Below are 20,265 nucleotides of genomic sequence, written 5' to 3'. Positions count from 1 at the left end.
TAGATTGTCAGGCTCACAATCATGAGGTAGTGAGTTCAACTCCTGGACTGGGCTGTGTGTTGTGTTCTTGAGAAAGACACTTTATTTCACATTGCCCCAGTTCACTCAGCTGTAGAAATGAGTTGCGACATCACTGGTGCCAAGCTGTATCAGCCTTTGCCTTTCCCTTGGATAACATCAGTGGTATTAAGAGGGGAGGCTGGTATGCATGGGCAACTGTTGGTCTTCCATAAACAACCTTGCCTAGAGAGTGCCTTGGAGGGGAACTTTCTACGTGCAGTGGTCAATCATGACTGGAGGGAGTCTTTACCCTTTACTCTTTTACTCTAGTATGTGATTTGAGAAAAAGCCTTGCTAGTATTTCTGGCTGTTAACACAACCATATAGAAGCTTCTTCATTCCCTCAATATATAGAAGAAACAAAAAAGATTATTTCAGCTATAATCTTTTTATTTCGTTTTTGGATTTGGTTTGCAAGATTCTTTAGATGAGTTCATGTGTTGAAGCATGTTCTGTTGTGTCTGGGGAGAGTCATTTTCTTTTTGTGCCTTATAATTTAATACACTCAACGGTAAAATTTCCACTTTTTTTTCTTATTTTTATTTTCCTAAAATTTTCGTTGCGTCTTGCAACCTTTTCAATAGTTTTGGAATAGTGAGTGTGTTACATTATAAGGTACAAAAAGAAAATGACTCTCCCCAGACACAACAGAATGTGTTTATTGTAATTTCGTTTTTGGATATATTGTAACATTTACCCATTTGTGTTTGTTATTTTCTAATTTTTAGGGAACACCTGAGGACCTGATATTTTTCTATAAACATCTGGACTTAAAAGGCAGTGTAATAAGAGTAAATAGTGATTTACTAATGTACAGATATCATTCCAGCTGTACAACGTTCTCAGTTTCTGAGTAAGTGCATTGCTTTGTGCTACATCTGTTGTGGTTTATTTGAGAATTTGTTGTGTATGTATGGCAATAACTGTATCTGCATAACACAACTACCTGTTTTATATCTGTCTGTCTCTGGCCAGGTAACCATGTACTCCCCTACAGCAAGACTCATGTTTCTGTCCCTCTGTCTCACTATAACTTTTCATCATCTGACACAAGATCCCTTCCTCCATTCCCCCTCCCCTCTCAAGTTACTTGGTGACCCTGCCAGTGCTGGTGCCACTTAAAATAGCATCCATTCCACACTGTAAAGTGGTTGACATTTGAAAGGTCATCCAGCTGTAAAAACCATGCCAAACTGACCTCACCTGTGCTTGTGTCAAGTAAAAAAGCACTCAGTCCACTTTGCTGGGTGGCTGGTGTTAGGAAGGGCATCCAACCGTAAAAACCATGCCAAAACAGACATAGAAGTCTGGTGCAGGCTCTTGCCTGGCCTGCTCCTGTCAAACCGTCCAACCCATGCCAGCATGGAAAGAAGACATTAAACAATGATGACGAGGACACACACACACACACACACACACACACACACACACACACACACACACACACACACACACACACACACACACACATTTTTAGAAAACATTTTTGATAGTCACAGTTTTTGATGGAAGATTTTTCTTAAATAAAAAAATTATTAATTATATAAGAAAAAATTTTTAAAAACCAGAATGACACAAACCTATGGAAAGAAATTTGTGCGTTGTGTTAAGCATTTTTTTTACTATTTCAGCTTTTCAAAAACAGAGAAAGAGAGAGGGTGGGGTGGGGGAATGGCCATGGGTCCAGATATGGCTTTGTGGTTGAAAAGTTTTCTTTGCAGCCACATGATCTCACCACATTCAGCCCCAATACGCACATTAGCATATTAGGCAGAAGCTTTGAAGATGCATTTGCTTCATGGAAATTTAAAAGAAGCCAGTTGTTTTCTATATGTGTGTGTGTGTGTGTGTGTGTGTATATATATATATATGGTGGCATGTAAAAAGCACCCACTACACTCACGGAGTGGTTGGCACTAGGAAGGGCATCCAGCTGTAGAAACACTGCCAGATCAAACTGGAGCCTGGTGCAGCCTCCTAGATTTCCAGACCCCGGTCAAACCATCCAAACCATGCTAGCATGGAAAATGGATGTTAAACGATGATGATGATGATATATATATATATATATATATATATATAAAAAAACACCATCCGAGCGTGGTCGTCTGCTAGCCTTGTCTGGCACCTGTGTCGGTGGCACATAAAAACACCATCCGAGCGTGGCCGTTCGCCAGCCTCGTCTGGCACCTGTGTCGGTGGCACATAAAAACACCATCCGAGCATGGTTGTCTGCCAGCCTTGTCTGGCACCTGTGTCGGTGGCACATAAAAACACCATCCGAGCGTGGTCGTTCGCCAGCCTCGTCTGGCACCTGTGTCGGTGGCACATAAAAACACCATCCGAGCGTGGTCGTCTGGCACCTGTGTCGGTGGCACATAAAAACACCATCCGAGCGTGGCCGTTCGCCAGCCTCGTCTGGCACCTGTGTCGGTGGCACATAAAATCACCCACTACACTCTCGGAGTGGTTGGCGTTAGGAAGGGCATCCAGCTGTAGAAACACTGCCAGATCTGACTGGCCTGGTGCAGCCTTCGGGCTCCCCAGACACCAGTTGAACCATCCAACCCATGCTAGCATGGAAAGCGGACGTTAAATGATGATGATGATGATGATGAACTCCATAAGATAGAGAAACTCCATAAGATGTACCTGGTGTAAGCTATGGATACATAAGAGGTGCAGCAATATCAGAGGAAGGTTAATAGGTAAGGTAGTTTTTGTGTGTGGGAGATGCACAGGTACAATAAAGACCATAAATGTATAGGAAACAGATTCCATCACATGCCAGGGGGAAACTAGAAGTAGTTGATAGCTTCCATTACCTAGGTGACCAAGTCAGTAGTGGGGGTGGATGCGCTGAGGGCATAGCTACTAGAATTAGAATAGGCTGGGCAAAGTTCAGAGAGCTCCTACCTCTGCTGGTAACAAAGGGCCTCTCACTGAGAGTGAAAGGCAGACTGTATGATATCTGCATGTGGACAGCTGTGCTGAATGGCAGTAAAACATAGGCTTGTAAGAAATGAAGCTAATATGCTCCACTGGATATGTAATGTCAGTGTGCATGCATGACAGAGTGTAAGTGTCCTGAGAGAAAAGTTGGACATAAGAAGCATCGAATGTGGTGTGCAAGAGAGACGACTGTGCTGGTATGGTCGTGTGATGCATATGAATGAGGATAGCTGTGTGAAGAGTTGTCGCACTCTAACGGTGGACGAAACCTGTGGAAGAGGTAGACCCAGGAAGACATGGAGTGAGATGGTGAAGCATGACCTTCGAATGTTGGGTTTCACGAAGGCAATGATAAGTGACCAAGACCTTCGGAGATATGCCGTGCTTGAGAAGACCCAGCAAGCCAAGTGAGATTGTAGTCATGACTGATGTCAGTGTCATGTAACTGGTCTGTTAAAAGCACCCTTCAGTTATTGTGTGATAAACTGTGCTTGTGAAGACCTGTTGAACCGAGTGAAATCTTAGTCGTGGCTGATGCCAGTGCTGTCTGACTGGCACTTGTGCTGGTGGCACATAAAAAGTGTTGTTTAAGCCTTGGGCCTCATGGAGGCAGTGACACGTGACCAAGACCGTTGGCCATATATCATGGTTGTGTAGACTTGTCAAGCCAAGTCAGACCATCCATAGTCATGGCCAATGCTGGTGTCAGGTCAATGGCACCAGTGCCAGTGGGATGTATAAAACACCCACTACACTCTGGGAATGGTTGGCATTAGGAAGGGCATCCAGCCTTAGAAATCTTGCCAAATCAGATCGGAACCTGGTGCAGCCCTCTTGCTTACCAGTTTTCAGTCAAATTGTCCAACCCATGCCAGCATGGAAAGCAGATGCTAAATGATGATGATGATATATATATATATATATATATATAAATTATTATGAAGAGTAATTGTTAAAAGGTTTTGTAAGCTAGACAGTGTAGAGAGTATGGGAGTGGTTAGTATGTAAGTGATAAGACTTTCAAAATGTGAAAAAATAAAAAAAATTTAACATGGCTTGATGCTTTGAAAGAGAGCCTTCATTGAGGATAATTCTTTCAAGGCATTAATAAAGAGAAAATGTTCCGTTACCTAATTTTACAGTTTATTAACTCCGAATTTAGTGAGTGCAAAGCTAGGTCTGGTAAAGTGTGTCATCATATTAGATAGCACAGCTCATCACACACCCAAGATAATCGTATTAGCCTTCGGGCTTAGAATGATAGCACACATCTTGTGCAGAGTTTAACTGTCACTTCATAGAGAACAATTTGCCACAAATTAATTTTATCTGTATTACATATTTCTAGAGAGATTGTCTTGCTATTTAATGAATTTTCATTTTTTTAAAATGTTTTTTGAACATCTGAAAATGTAACAGTATTTTTTATCTGACATTTGCTTGAACAAAAGATGTACATATTTCATTTTCATAAGTTCTTGATTTGCTAATGTAAAACGTCGAGCAAAGTACATAGTCTTTTGTATTTTAACGTTGACTGTTCAAATCGTGCTAGGTTTAATTGAATTTTTCCAGGATTGGTTACATCATCATCATCATCATCATCGTTTAGCGTCCGCTTTCCATGGGTTGGACGGTTCAACTGGGGTCTGGGAAGCCAGAAGGTTGCACCAGGCCCAGTCTGATCTGGCAATGTTTCTATGGCTGGATGCCCTTCCTAACGCCAACCACTCCATGAGTGTAGTGGGTGCTTTTTATGTGCCACCGGCACAGGTGCTAGACGAGGCTGGCAACAGCCACGATCGGACAGTACTTTTTACGTGCCACCGGCACGGAGGCCGGTCGGGGCGGCGCTGGCAACAGCCACGTTCGGATGGTTCTCTTATGTGCCACCGGCACTGGTATCACAGCTACAATTTCCACTGATGTTAATCGATTTTGATTTTGATTTTCACTTGCCTCAACAGGTCTTCACAAGTAGAGTGAAGTAGGTACCTACACTCTGTCGAGTATGAACACTGACATTACACATCCATTGGAGCATACTGGCTTCATTTCTTGCGAGCTTACGCATATCCTCAGCAGTCACGGCCCATGTTTCACTGCCATATAGCATGGCTGTTCGTACACATGCGTCATACAGTCTGCCTTATATATATATATGTATAAAGTAAATCGAAAATTAAGAATAACAAAGCAACAAAAGTCAAAAAACAACATACACATGGAATGTATTAGCTTGACACTCAGTATAAGATGGGAAAAAAGAGTGGCTATATAACGTTTCGAACATGGCCCCACACACTTATCATCATCATCATTGTTTAACGTCCGCTTTCCATGCTAGCATGGGTTGGACGATTTTGACTGAGGGCTGGCGAACCAGATGGCTGTACCAGGCTCCAATCTTGATCTGTCAGAGTTTCTACAGCTGGATGCCTTACCTAACGCCAACCACTCTGAGTGTAGTGGGTGCTTTTTATATGCCACCGGCATGGGGGCCAGTCAGGCAGTACTGATATTTGTGTGTAAATTTGTAAATGAATTTGTCTTGGTGAATGTTTGCTTGTGTGTGTTGCATAAAAATAAACTTAAAATGGTGCTGTTTGTTGACATTCTTTGTCACCAAAATTATTCTCTGATTCTGTGCTTTTGAAGAAGGAATAAATCTTAATTGAAAAAATACAAAAAACAAAAACAACAACAAGGAGTAGTGGCAGGAAGGGCATCCAGATGTAAAACAAGGCTTCAATAGGTATTTACTTAACCCAGCCAGTATGGAAAAGGAATGTAGACTATTGACATACCATCATCCCCCTTAATGTTCACTTTTATATACTTCCATGGGTCTGACAGAGTTTATTTGAGGCAGATTTTCTACAGTTGGATGCTCTTCCTGTTACCAAACCTCACCTGTTTCCAAGTAAAGTAATATTTCCTCATGGCAAATCACATTTTCACAGAATCAAAATCATATTTGATGACTGGCATCCGTGCTAGCGGGTGCAAAGAACACCATACGAGTGTGATCGTTGACAGAGCAGCTAACCGGCTTCCGTGTCAGTGGCACATAAAAGGCACCATTCAAGTGTGATTGTTACCAGCGTCACCTTACTGGCACCTGTGCCAGTGGGATGTGTAAAAAAATTTGAGCGAGGTTGTTGCCAGAACCACCTGACTGTCCCCCGTGCCGGTGGCACATAAAAAGCACCCACTACATTCACAGAGTGGTTGGTGTTAGGAAGGGCATCCAGCTGTAGAAACTCTGCCAGATCAAGACTGGAGCCTGGTGAAGCTATCTGGTTCACCAGCCCTCAGTCAAAATCATCCAACCCATGCTAGCATGGAAAGCGGACGTTAAACGATGATGATGATGATGATGATTGGAAATGAATGACACTCATTTACATCTATCAAATGATTTCAATACAAGGAGACACACACACACACACACACACACACGCGTGTGCGCACACACACACACACGCGTGTGCGCACACACACGATCCAAAAGTTTATGTTAATAATGGGATACCAGTCCATTACAAGATCACTATTTTTTGCTTGCTGAATGAACTATGCAACATGAAATAAAGGTTTGGGGTCCAATAATTGAAACCTGAAATCTTACAATCTTACAACCACTAAATCACATCCCTCCATGCTTGTAAGTAAATGTGGGGTGAGGAGCCTGTGTTTGCACTCTTAGAACAAGACTGACTCCATACTGCTGGTTACCAAGAGAATGCATCATGGTAGACTTTACAGATTGTGGGAGTGGTAGTTGGACAGGCAGTTGTAGCGGTGGGAACAAGGTCATTTGTACTTGTGCTCTGAAGAGCAAACTGAAGTCAAGATGACAATTCTTAAGAGTTAATTGATTAATTGTAGTAATTGCCCATGGTGAAAGAAACAGAAAATTGGAATGTTTTCACTTAACTATTATTAAACAGCATGTCATTTCCTTGAAGCCAAAAAAGTGAATGGCAAATTTAGTGGATGTGAGAGCAAACAAGAGACGGGGAGAGAGAGAGAGAGAGAGAGAGTGTGACTGGGAGAAAGAGACAGTGACTGGGAGAGGGAGATAGAGAAAGGAAAGGAGAGATAGAGAGAGGAAAGGAGAGCTAAAATGAAGAAAAATATCTGAGGCAAACACGTTTACTGTTGGATGAGCTAGAAACCTTATCCAGAGGCAAAGAAACATGATTTGGGAACAAAAAAAAAGAAAAGAATATACGTTTATATTTGGTTCTGTGAAGAGCTAACTAAAAATAATTGCCAAAAGTGAAGGAAATAAAAAAATAAGAACGTTTTTCACATAGCTGTTATTTAACAGCTTGTTCCCTAGAAATCAAAAAGGAATTAATAAATATATCACAATCATCATCATCATCATCGTTTAACATCCGCTTTCCATGCTAGCATGGGTTGGACGATTTGACTGAAGTCTGGTGAACCAGATGGCTGCACCAGGCTCCAATCTGATCTGGCAGAGTTTCTACAGCTGGATGCCCTTCCTAACGCCAACCACTCTGGCGTTAGGCGTTAAGCCTTTGGGAAGTAGAGGGAAAGAATTGGACACACACACACGAAAATATAAATATCATAAAAATATTAATGATATTAAGAATAAAGCACCATATAGGTAGAATTATAAATATATATATATAGCAGGTGTGCACAAAGTATGATCGTTGCTAGAAATAGCAGCCTGTAAGTTTATGGTGCTATGTAGAGCTTCACTGAATATTTACAGGTAGAGATGTGTGCAGGCAGTGAATATAAGAAAATTCCGTCTTACCTCTATGGAGACCGTTAGAGGAATAAAGGATAACTCAATACTGCAGTTTCAAACTCTTCAGATCATGTGTGTGAGTGCACCATCCGAACGTGGCCGTTGCCAGCGCCGCCTCGACTGGCTTCTATGCTGGTGGCACATAAAAAGCACCATCCGAACGTGGCTGATGCCAGCGCAGCCTTGTCTGGCTCCAGTGCCGGTGGCACATAAAAAGCACCATCCGAACATGGCCGATGCCAGCGCCGCCTTGGCTGGCTTCCGTGCCGGTGGCACGTTAAAAGCACCAACTGATCGTGGCTGATGCCGGACTCCCCTGGCACCTGTGCAGGTGGCACGTAAAAAGCACCCACTATACTCGCAGAGTGGTTGGCGTTAGGAAGGGGATCCAGCTGTAGAAACTCTGCCAGATCAGACTGGAGCCTGGTGCAGCCTCTGGCTTCCCAGACCCCGGTCGAACCGTCCAACCCGTGCTAGCACGGAAAACGGACGTTAAACGATGATGATGATGATGATGTGTTTGTGTGTGTATATATATATATATATATATATATATATATATAAACACACACACATACATACACACACATACAGGGTGCGGTCAATAAACTGTTGTCTAAATTACGCAAAAATGAAAATAACACTGACATCTCTTACCCAGGGTAGCACTACCTCTTCCAGGCACTTGATGTAGGCCTCTGTGTTGAGTCTGAGGCCGTGTGGGAAGATGAATGGAGGCATAATGTCACCATCACTAGTGATCACTCCAAACGTCATGATGTTTCATTTTTATCACCCTTGGTTCATGTCCTCAGATTGCACTGTACTCAGATTGACACCCAAACACTGAAATGTTCATATTGGAGCTTCCGGTGTGAATGCCAAGTAGTACAGCTTGTTTTCAAATTTCTAGCAGAGTGAACTGTGTCATGATGCTGTTTTTCTCACAGACAGTGCTCAACTGACTCTGCTATACTGTATAGTTGACAAAATCAAAAACAAACGATGTGCATGTGTGAAATATCTTGGAAAGCGAACAATGTATGAGTCCGATACATGCTTGCGTGTGTATGGAGGGGAGAAAATGAGGTGTAGTGTTGGCGAATGTCAGGAAGCATGGAAGTTTTGAAGGATGCAGTGCTCTGACAACTAACAACTGATGCCAGCAGTTTGTTCCATACTTCAGCAATTCTTATTGTGAAAAAATGTTTCCTAAAGTCATGGGAGCTGTGCTGTTTTCTGGCTTTGTAAACATGTCCACGGGTGTTAGACAGTTTGAAAAGGTGCTCAGAGTTATTGTTTGTAAGATCATCATTTAATCTGTTTTATATAGATATATAAGAAATTGAAATGTCAAAGGAATAAATAATTATCTTATGAACTTAATTAGCTTATAACTACTTCTGGTATAAGATGCAATGGACTTATTGTCGTGTGTCTAAGTATTACCATATAACTGAATCATCATATTGAAGCTCTGATGAAGCTATAAAGCGATACTCAGGCACTCTACTATGAGTCCATTGCATCTTATAGCAGAAACAGCTGCAAGCTAATGAGGTTCATAAGATAATTATTTATTCCTTTATCATCTCAATTTCATATTACCTCTCTGTATTCAACTGATGTTTTGTTCTGAAGCATACATATATTAGTACCACAATGGCCTAAGTGAAATATATATATTTATGTCTTCACAATTGTGTTTGTTGCCCATCACTGCTTGACAACTGGTGTTGGTTTGTTTACATCCCTGTAACCTAGTGGTCCAGCTGAAGAGAGCAATAGAATAAGTACCAGACCAAAATCGAAATTGATCAACATCAATGGAAATTGTAGCTGTGATACCAGTGCCGGTGACATATAAGAGAACCATCCAAATGTGGCTGTTGGCAGCGCCACCCCGGCTGGCCTCCGTGCCGGTGGCACGTAAAAAGCACCGTCCGATCGTGGCCATTGCCAGCCTCGTCTGGCACGTAAAAAGCACCCACTACACTCACGGAGTGGTTGGCGTTAGGAAGGGCATCCAGCTGTAGAAACACTGCCAGATCAGACTGGGCCTGGTGCAGCCTTCTGGCTTCCCAGACCCCAGTTGAACCGTCCAACCCATGCTAGCATGGAAAGCAGATGTTAAACGATGATGATGATGATGATGATGATTGAGGCCAATTTGTTCAGTTAAAACCTTCAAGGTGGTGCCCCAGTATGACTGTAGCCCGATGACTGAAACAAATAAAAGATATATATATATATACGAGGGGGTACCCAAAAGAAACTGGAATTTTGCAATATTTTATTCACTTAGTTTTACATGTATACACTTTTATCACCTTCAAAGTATTCTCCATTTGAAGCAATGCATTGGTCCAGGTTCATTTTCCACTGTTAGAAGCAATGCTGGAACTCTTGTGAAGTGATGCCTTTTAATGCCTCTGTGTTTTTTTTTTTTCTTTACCTCTTCCACATCTGCAAATTCCATAGCACTAGCTTTTGTCACCAGTGATGACCTTCAAAAAAAAAAAAAGGTCTGGGTCAACTTCCAACTCTTCTTTCAGTTCATGACACACATCCAGTCATGACTGCTTTTGATCTTCTATGAGCAAGCGAGGCACAAATTTTGCTGCAACTTTTTTCATTTGCAATTCCTTGCTCAAAATTCGTTGACAGGAGCTCCAGGACACACCAGTCATATCAACAAGTTCGTCATTTGTTTGGGCATAGTCTTCCAAGATCATTTCATGAATTTTCATTATGTTTTCATTTGTTCGGAAGATTGACAGTCATTGTGAACGAGGCTGGTTCTTAAGCGACAATTGACCATTCCTAAAGCATGGAAACCACTCGTAAACTTGTGTTTTGCTCATGGCAGCATCCTTGTAAGCTGTTTGAAGCATGACAACTGTTTTGGCTACCATTTTCTCCTGCAGAAAACAGAATTTCATAGAAGCATGATGTTCCTTTGTTTTAGCCATTGAAAAATCGATAAACAGGGGAGAAGTACTGCAAAACAAGGATGCACCACATGGCAGTATGACTTCAACTGGCTTTGGTGGTCAGCAGACTGATGCCTGAAGGTCATATCAAGTGGCTTCTAGTGGCAGAAGCCTGAACTACAATGTGTTTATTCCACAGAGAATGTTTCTTATTTCTTTACTGCCCACAAGGGCTAAACATAGAGGGGACAAACAAGGACAGACAAACGGATTAAGTCGATTATATCGACCCCAGTGCGTAACTGGTACTTAATTTATCGACCCCGAAAGGATGAAAGGCAAAGTCGACCTTGGCGGAATTTGAACTCAGAACATAACGGCAGACGAAATACCTATTTCTTTACTACCCACAAGGGGCTAAAAATAGAGAGGACAAACAAGGACAGACAAATGGATTAAGTCGATTATATCGACCCCAGTGCGTAACTGGTACTTAATTTATCGACCCCGAAAGGATGAAAGGCAAAGTCGATCTCGGTGGAATTTGAACTCAGAATGTAATGGCAGACGAAATACCGCTAAGCATTTTGCCCGGCATGTTAACGTTTCTGCCAGCTCGCTGCCTGGTTTCTCTTGGGTACCTCCATGTATATAAATGCTAGAAGTATCTGTTCAGTGGAACGTGGTAAGGCTACTTAAAGGAATCAAAATATTGAATCTAAGACAGAGTGATAGAGAGAGTGGTAGGTATAAATCTGAAAGGAATACAGAAACGATAAAGGTAAGGGGGGGGGGGGGAGAATGTAAGGTGGTGGTCTTTTACATTTTGTAGTGTTAAATTGGTTGAGGGTTAACTTTATTCTTGATTAGGGTTTTGGTCTATTGTATGTAACTTTGTGTGTGGGAGGAATCAAGATCAGAATAGTAATTCAACAAACCATCACATATAATAACATAATGCTTTTACTGTGTATCAGTAGGGGGGGAGGGAGAGAGAGAGAGGTATTGAGGAGACAGAGAGGGAAAGAGCAGAAGAGTAATAGTTAGGGTTATGTAGGAAAAAAATAGAGGAAGAAACTACATGCAGTGGCCAAAGGTGTGGTAAGGATTGGAGGTGATGAGATGGAGAGAGAGCTAGAGGAAACTTGGAAGAAAGAGGGGTGGCAAAGGAATTAGAGAGAGGAGAGAGAATAAATATCAAATAGAAAGGGAAAAAGACCTGACAGTTATATTGTAGGAGGTGCAAAAAAGAGTTTGAGAGAGAGAGAGATACTAGATGTGCTGTATCAAAAAGAAGTGGTTGGAGGGAGATACTAGAAAAAAAATATTAAAAAAAAAGAGAGAATGAACAGAAATTTACATTTTACCCTGATGAAAAAAACCTAACACAAAATATATAAATAAAACAAAGAAAAATAAACGAAAACGAAATAAATGAGAAATAAATGACCTTGTTTGAAAAGCTTTAATTCACGTTATATTTTATTACTGAAGCCTTAGAATGGAGTGTTAATGGATGCTAGCATATCTGTTTTGCATTAGCGTGCTGGAGAGTTCCATAATTGTCATCATCATTTCACATCTGTTTTCTATTAATGACATGGGTTATACAGGTGTGTGTTATAGTACAGCTTCTCACCACTTGTTACTGTCACTTGCTGTCTCCTTTGTTACCAGCTGTTAACAGTGCCCTTGACTTCATTCATGCTTTTACTACTATGCTTTCGCAAAACCTGTTTCCACCGCTGATTAGGTCACCTTGGTAACAGAAACTGTCAATTTTAGTTATCTGTCTTGGCAGTTGAAGAATTGCATTTCATAGGAGCTTCTATTACTAACTATTCCTGTGTGTCTGTTACTTCCCAGTTTACTTCTTTGAGATCCTACTGCACCTTTAGTGCACTTACAGTTTACACTGGGTTCATAGTATAGAATTCCTATCCATTCCTTTTCTGCATATTGAACATAGCCACTTCCTAGATGCCAGAAGAGTTCTGTATTCTTACTTGCTAACTAAACCCTAAGGTTAACATTTATGCCCCTCAGTTCTAGGCCCTGCTTCTAACTGATTCAGCTCTGAGAACTAGTTTGTCAGTATGTGGGAATTCCCATGGGCATACTCTTGTTATAGTATTAAGAATTATAATAAAATGAAGGTGACTGTGCTGACTAAACCCTAAGGTTAACATTTATGCCTCTCAGTTCTAGGCCCTGCTTCTGACTGATTCAGCTCTAAGAACTTGTTTGTCAGTAAGTGGGAATTCCCATGGCATACTCTTGTTATAGTATTAAGAATTATAATAAAATGAAGGTGACTGTGCTGACTAAACCCTAAGGTTAACATTTATACCTCTTGCATAAGATCTGGTCATCAAATCAAAGTAGAGACTTCAAACTTGAAATATTCAAAGCCACAGTCGAACCAATCCTACTATATGGCTCAGAAACCTGGACGTTATCAAAGAAGCTTGAGAGGCGGTTGGATGGAACCTACACTCGCCTCCTTATGAGAGCTCAAAATCTCTCGTGGAGGCGCCATCCAACCAAAATGCAAATATATGGGAAACTACCACCTGTGTCATCTCTTGTGAAAGGTAGGAGAGTCCAGTTTGCTGGACATTGTTGTAGAGCTGAAAAAGAAGTAATTTCTACTCTTCTCCTCTGGAAGCCATCTACTCGCAACACCAGAGGGCGCACACTCTCTTACCCTGATGTAATCTCCAGGGATACAGGCATCCAGCAACAGGACCTCCGTAATGCTATGATGGACCGTGAAGTCTGGCGCAACATGGTAAATTCCATTGTCTCGACCACGGTCGAACAATGATGATGATGATCTAGGCCCTGCTTCTGACTTATTCAGCTCTGAGAACTAGTTTGTCAGTATGTGGGAATTCCTATGGGCATACTCTTGTTAAAGTATTAAGAACTATAATAAAATGAAGGTGACTGAGGACTAAAATCTGATATACATCTACCTGCATACTTAATCGTTCACTGAACTTATTACTAATTCTAATTTTAGGTTTGCACACTTCTCATATTCCAAATTACTATTACACAAGTCTGAGAAATAGAACTTTTTGAAATTTGTTTCCTTAACTGTATGTTACTTTATATATTTTTGTAGTGCAAATTCAAAATGTCCAAAAAAGCTCTTTCCCTTTATGTAAGGTTTTCTCACAATTTAATGATAAGGTATAGCATAATTTCTAGGAAAATACACATATGATAGGATTAAGCGAAACTACTAAAAATGAATTTAGTGCTTTATTTAACAAAATGAAATGGCAGAAATGCTATTGGAAGGTGAGAAAATAGGTTTTTATAGGGGTTCCATTCATTTTTTAGATTTGGCACCCCAAAATCTCATTTTACTCCAAAACTAAGGTTTGGGATTATGGCTGGATGCCCTTCCTATAGCTAACCACTTTACAGAGTGTACTGGATGACTTTTAATAAGGCACTGACACAAGATAAGTTATGTCATTAGGGTACTTTCAATCCTATACTTTTTTCACTTGTTTGCTAACCGTCTTACAGCATGTACAGGGTGCATATTGTCATGACAATGATATCAAAGTTGTCAAGACTGCATTAAAAGGATCTGTCAACCCCTCTATTATCTCTACTTATTCACCAATTACCCCTGAGAGTGTAACAAGCATGAGAGGGGTACAAAGTAAGTGTAACGAATACTATCTTAAGACATGCATGTTTGCTCAAAGCAATGTAACGGAGAAGTGTAATAGGAGAGATTGCAATCCCAAAAGTGCTGCTCTCCCTACTATTCTCCTTTTTGATCACATTTAATCTAGATATTTCCTTGTCTTTACTATATCTTTTATTAGCTCTAATATTTAGGATTTAAAACATGATCCCTATTCTAAAGGTGATATGGATATTCATATAGGAGATTTGACAGATCAACCAGCTACAAGGCTGTATGTAATTGCTCAATCTGTTAGAAAAAGCAGTTTAATCTATATCAAGTCATACTCTTGTGTTTTTAAAAAAGAGAGGTCATACTGGAGGGTGTAGTCTTAGAAATACTATGCTTTAATAGAAAGATGCACTAGTTACATTACAACTAGGTCTCCTTTGATCATAGATCTCCTTGATAAGAGCTGAGCTGGGGCAAAATAAGAGCTCTGTAACTGTAGCAACATTAGTAGTTCTTCGGCACCAAATTTCTTTATCTTTCATCAATCATTTAAATTTTCAAGAACTATTTTTTATTTCAACAGGGAAACAATTTGGAATATTCGACTTCAACGATTTGAGAGAGACATTCTCAACCATCTATCACATTTTACCATTTGGAATGCTGGTAAACAGGGACGCAAATTTTATCGTTCTTTGAAACCAGACAATAGAAAAAAGGTAATTGATTATTTTTATTCTATGAAATTTCTAAATTTTCAATGTTTCTCTTCTTGAGATGTAACACCTGCAGTATGCATCCTTGATCACATCCAAAGAAAGCTTAATAATTACAAGTCAACAAGGAAGCCTCTAAATGGTCTCATGAACTGCTAGAAATAGTAGTCAAACCTTGTGACTGTCTTAAATAATAGACATATTTGATATAAGTTTTTTCATGATTGGAATGCTTTAACAAGCTTGCTTAATCAAAGACAATCAACAACTAAACTACAACATTGTAAATACTTCTCCTTCTTTCTTCAATGAATCGTATTCTTTGTCTATTTCTTCTGCTTTATTACTACTTACTATAGACTTTACATTTCCAAATGTGTTAACTTTGTTTTGTACTTAAACCACTCCATTTCACTTATCTTTACTATTTCTCTTATTCTTACACCAGGCTTAATATGAAGCACTTTGCTCAATTCCTCTTCATTGGAATTGTATTCATTTGGAATTTCCTCATTAACCATTTTTTACCTATAAACCTATCATAATTCAAATTAACTGTTAACATAGAAATACCTGCTTGAAAGGATTGTCTTCCTTAGAGACTGACTATAACTGTCATACTCTCTTATATGAACATTTCAAACATGCAGATATATTACATACCTTTTTATCTCTTATTTCGGTCATTTGACTGTGGCCGTGCTGGGGCACTGCCTTGAAGGGTTTTATACAAAGAAGTCGATTCTAGTACTTATATTTTAAATCTGTTGGTCTCTTATGCCAAATCACTAAGTTATGAGAATGTAAATAAACCAACACCAGTTGTCAATTGGTGGGAACAGACAGACAGACACACACACACATATATATATATATACACACACACATATGTATATACATACACATATACACTTGATGGTCTTCCAAACAGTTTCTGTCTACCACATTCACCCACAAGGCAGTGGTTGACCTGGGGGCATAGGAAAAGACATTTGCCTTAGGTGCCACATAGTAGGATTGAACTTGAAACCACCTGGTTGCAAAGTGCACTTCTTAACCACACAGACATGCTTGTATTATGTAACTAGTGTTCCCCATTCACTTTAAATCATTGCTACATTGATTATGAATTAAAAACATTTAATAGGAATATTACAGCTACAAAGTTCCTAATTTTTAAAATTAGTTTTTGAAACTTCAGTCTTGTTTTACTTAACAATAGTGGATATATATATTATTCCAGGTTTCCATGTTTTGTGATGTGGATGCCAAAAAAATAAAGAAAGCTGTTTATATATATGAAGAATCCCAAGTAAGTTTCTGGGCATCAGTAAAGCCCAAGTTTTTAATTCCAAGTGATGTTTTACAACCCTTCAACGATCAAATTTATTAGTAACTTATAATATCCTTCAGAGATCTAGGGCTTGGGCCTTCTGCTCGGCATGAAATGAAATGGGGAGGTAAAAAAAAAAAAGAAATGGAAATATTTTATTGAATGTATGTGTTTCTAAAAATCTATATCTGTTTTGTTTTTGACAATTTCCAGGAAAGCCCAAAGCCAAGAGTCCCAATTTGTCATTTCAGCAAGGCAGAACCCCCAATAGTCATTTGTATGAAAATGGTAAGTTTCCATTGTCATTTTTCTACGATCTACATAATTTAGTAAAATATTTGTCTGGCCAATGTTTCATGCTGTTATAGAATATTTGCTTCAAATAGCACAAAGAATATACTGAAGCTTTAGACAAGTAAATTGTTGTAGTATTTTACAGAACTAGACACGAGTACGGATGTATTGGTTAAGAACTTTGCTTCCCAATGGCGTAGTTTCAGGTTCAGTCCCACTGTGTGGCACTTCAGGCAAGTATCTTTTACCATAAGCCCTGGGTCAACCAAAGCCTTGCGAGTGGATTTGGTAGAGGGAAACTGAAAGAAGCCTATCACACATGTGCATGTGTGTGGTTTGATACCATGTGATAATTGTAAATGAGTGCCATCATCATCATACAAGTGGTGTCATTAATTTTCAATCTTTGAAAATATATCTGGCCCTAGAAATATATTACTTTGCTTGGCAACAGGAAGGATATCTGACCAAAGAAAATTTGTCTCAATGAATTTTGTCCAATCTTTGTTAGCATGGGGAAGTGGACATTAAAATTATTTTTTTGCACAAATGGATGTTTAAAGAAAGTGAATAGTCTCCATAAATTTTCAAAGATTCCATTAAATTATTTTAGAAATTATAAACTCTTTAGGTTATCTAAGAGTGTCCACAAGTCATAACACTAATAACTCAACTAGAATAATGAACCTTATCTTAAGGTGACAACAACAGCAGCACTAGTGAAACAATTTCATTTAATGTTTATGTTGGCTTGGGTTGGACAGTTTGACAAGATCCAATAGGCCAAAGGACTACTTCATGCACCAGTATGATTTCCATGGCTGGATGCCCTCAATGCTAACCACTTTACATGTACTGGGTGTATTTTTCATGCCACCAGCACTAGTGAGACTGTCATGCAGTTTGAAAAAATATGAACCCTAGGGATGCAATTTAATGCTATGAGGTGAGGGGGCATATGATGAGTAAAAAATGAGGGAAAAGGCCAAAGTGGAATGTTTTTAATAAAGTCAGTACCTTATAGATATCTACTCTTTCAGGCAAAGCCAGTTAAGCTATAGACTATGTCTTATTTATCATTTGACTTTGGAATTGTCCAATTTTGCATCTATTTTTATAAAGAAACTCCTGTAAGCAGGGGTTATAGATGTTAGACAGAATAGAGAAAATTGAATTTAGAAATAAATTATTAATTGGAGCTAAAAAGTTTGTTGCATGGAGAAAAAATTCTTGGTGCCTATGAAGAGGTGTGTAGATTAGATTAGTGAAGGTAACTAGAAAATTCTTTAGAGAAATGAAATTCAATAAAGTCAGTCACTCCTGATGGGATTATCTAAGCTGAGGCCTTAAAGGAGTACATTTGACATTTTTGGGAAACTGGATTAACATGCATACAATAACATTGTTCATTCTCAGGCAAAAGACATTAAAGATGCCATGCAGTAGGATTGAACCTGAAACCACATGATTGGGAAAGTAAGCTTCTTAACCACACAACCATGCTAATGATATTTACATGTCTGTGCACTTGCTTTGGAAGTATATATACTAAAATTGGAATGATTCAGAGATGTTTACATATCTGCATCAGTAATATTATTAGCATTATCTGAGACATCTAAAACAGCTTCCCAATTCCTCACAGATATCAGAAGTTTAAAACCTCTCCTAATGCTATATTCTCTTTTAATCTAGGATTTGACAGGAGGAAAATTTGAAGAAAATTTAAACTCACTTCATCTAAAAGAAAATCAAGATTATCATTATTTTAGTTAATAAAAAATGAAGAACTTAAAAATCTGTTTCTAAATTATTTTAATAACACCAGGGACACAAAACTAACCATTACCAAATACATGTACTTTTAGATAAATTGATTTACTGAATGCCGTTTTCAAAAATATTCTCAAGTGAAATCTACGTCTGGACCAAAAAAATTTTTTTTAAATTGTCAAAAGTGGAGACAATTTCAAGGAATTTACATGCCTATTCATCAAGTTCTTTGTAATTTCTGTAAGCTGAAGAAAGAAAATTAACAGTATTCAATACGTCACTCCTTGGTATAAACTGTTGTTCAAAACTATAAAGCCACGTGCTTTTTCAAGTTATTTAGAAATTTAGCTCTGTATTTAAGTGGACTAATCTACTGTAAATGGACATTTCACAAATACTTTGAAATGTAAAAATAAAAAAACCTTTGTACCTTTACCATCACATTACAACACTTGATTTTCCAAATTTCCCTAGCATATCAACACTTCCAAACTATAAAGCCACTAATTTTCATTTCTTTCCAGATTGTTTTGGAAAATATTTGATTCAATTGTATTCACTGTAATCCAAATTACATTTCCAGTGTGCCTAAAGCTACAAAGCTTTCTGAAATTGAGTTAAGGAAGATTCTTGCACTGAAAGCAGAAGATTGTCTAGAAGATTCAATAAAGCAGAAAGTTAGTGAACAATTTTTTGAAAGATGTTGACGGCTATAACAGGGTTCATGCTGGTAGACGTCCAAAGGCTACATCAGAAAGTGATGAAAGGGCCATTGTCAGAGCTGTGGAGAAGTCATGCTGCTCTTTTGTTTAAGATCACGGCATCAGCAGGAGTCTCAACATCTATAAAAAGAGTGATTTTGAACCATGGTTTCCACCTGAAGAAGTGGCTAGGACGTCTGTTATTGTCCTCTTCCCAAAAGCCTGTGAGATTGGAGTTTGCTCAGTAGCAGACGTAGGATGGTGGATGGACCAGGGTTCTGTTCTCTGATAAGAGAAAATGGAATTTGGATGGTCCCAATGTTTATAAGTATTACTGGGCTGGTAAGTGTATACAAAATACTTATTTCAAGTGGCAGGACAGTGGAGGAGGTTTTATGATGTGGAGAGTAATATCTGCCAATGGGAAGCTGCTGCTTGTCATCATGTATGACTGTTTCAATGCTGCATGATACATCGATATATTGAATGGGGCTCACATTGATGAAGGAAGAAGGCTCTGTGGCAAGAACTTCATGTTTCAACAGGACAACGTTCCTATTCATAAAGCAAAGGCAACTTTGAATTTCCTAGGCAATCAGGGTTGAAGTCATGCCATGGCCAGCTAGAAGTCCTGATTTTAATCCTATAGAGAATGCCTGAGGATATCTCATGAACATTGTGTATGGCAAAGGCAAGCAGTATTCTTCATCTGTTGATGAACTGAAAATGGCAATAAAGAAGGCCTGGAAAGAGCTTCCACTTGCTCTGTTGCAGAAGTTGATTAGGAGTATGAATTTACATGTTTTTGAGGTAATTCAGAAAGGTGGTGGTCAAATGCACTATTGTTGATGTATTGCATGAAAATACCATTGAAATATATAATTTCCTTGTTTTGCTTCATTTTTGCAACATTATTCAACCTGGCATAGTTTTGAACAAGAATTTTTTTCTTTGAATTTCACTAAAATTGAACATTGAAATGCCTTCTGTTCCACTTCCTATCTAGAGGTGAGTTTCATGAATTTGGATAGGATATTTTACCAG

The 20,265-nt window shown here is 39.1% G+C and overlaps 1 protein-coding gene across 8 annotated transcripts in view; it reads left to right on the top strand.

Annotated features, from left to right (window-relative positions):
* LOC115231495 (UDP-GlcNAc:betaGal beta-1,3-N-acetylglucosaminyltransferase-like protein 1) overlaps positions 1-20,265 on the top strand; it is a 34,763-nt gene extending 14,498 nt beyond the window's left edge. For 2 of the 8 annotated variants that reach the window (XM_036500449.1, XM_036500455.1), the window contains 5 exons: positions 789-913; positions 14,988-15,123; positions 16,364-16,432; positions 16,667-16,741; positions 16,883-18,436. In XM_036500449.1, coding sequence (XP_036356342.1) covers positions 789-913; positions 14,988-15,123; positions 16,364-16,432; positions 16,667-16,741; positions 16,883-17,050 — 573 coding nt within the window. In that variant the 3' untranslated portion in view covers positions 17,051-18,436. The other 6 variants (XM_036500453.1, XM_036500451.1, XM_029801513.2 and 3 more) reach the window with 6 other exon arrangements.

Source organism: Octopus sinensis, linkage group LG2, assembly GCF_006345805.1.
Source record: "Octopus sinensis linkage group LG2, ASM634580v1, whole genome shotgun sequence".
Lineage (NCBI taxonomy): Eukaryota > Metazoa > Mollusca > Cephalopoda > Octopoda > Octopodidae > Octopus > Octopus sinensis.
This window is presented reverse-complemented; position numbering and strand designations above follow the sequence as displayed.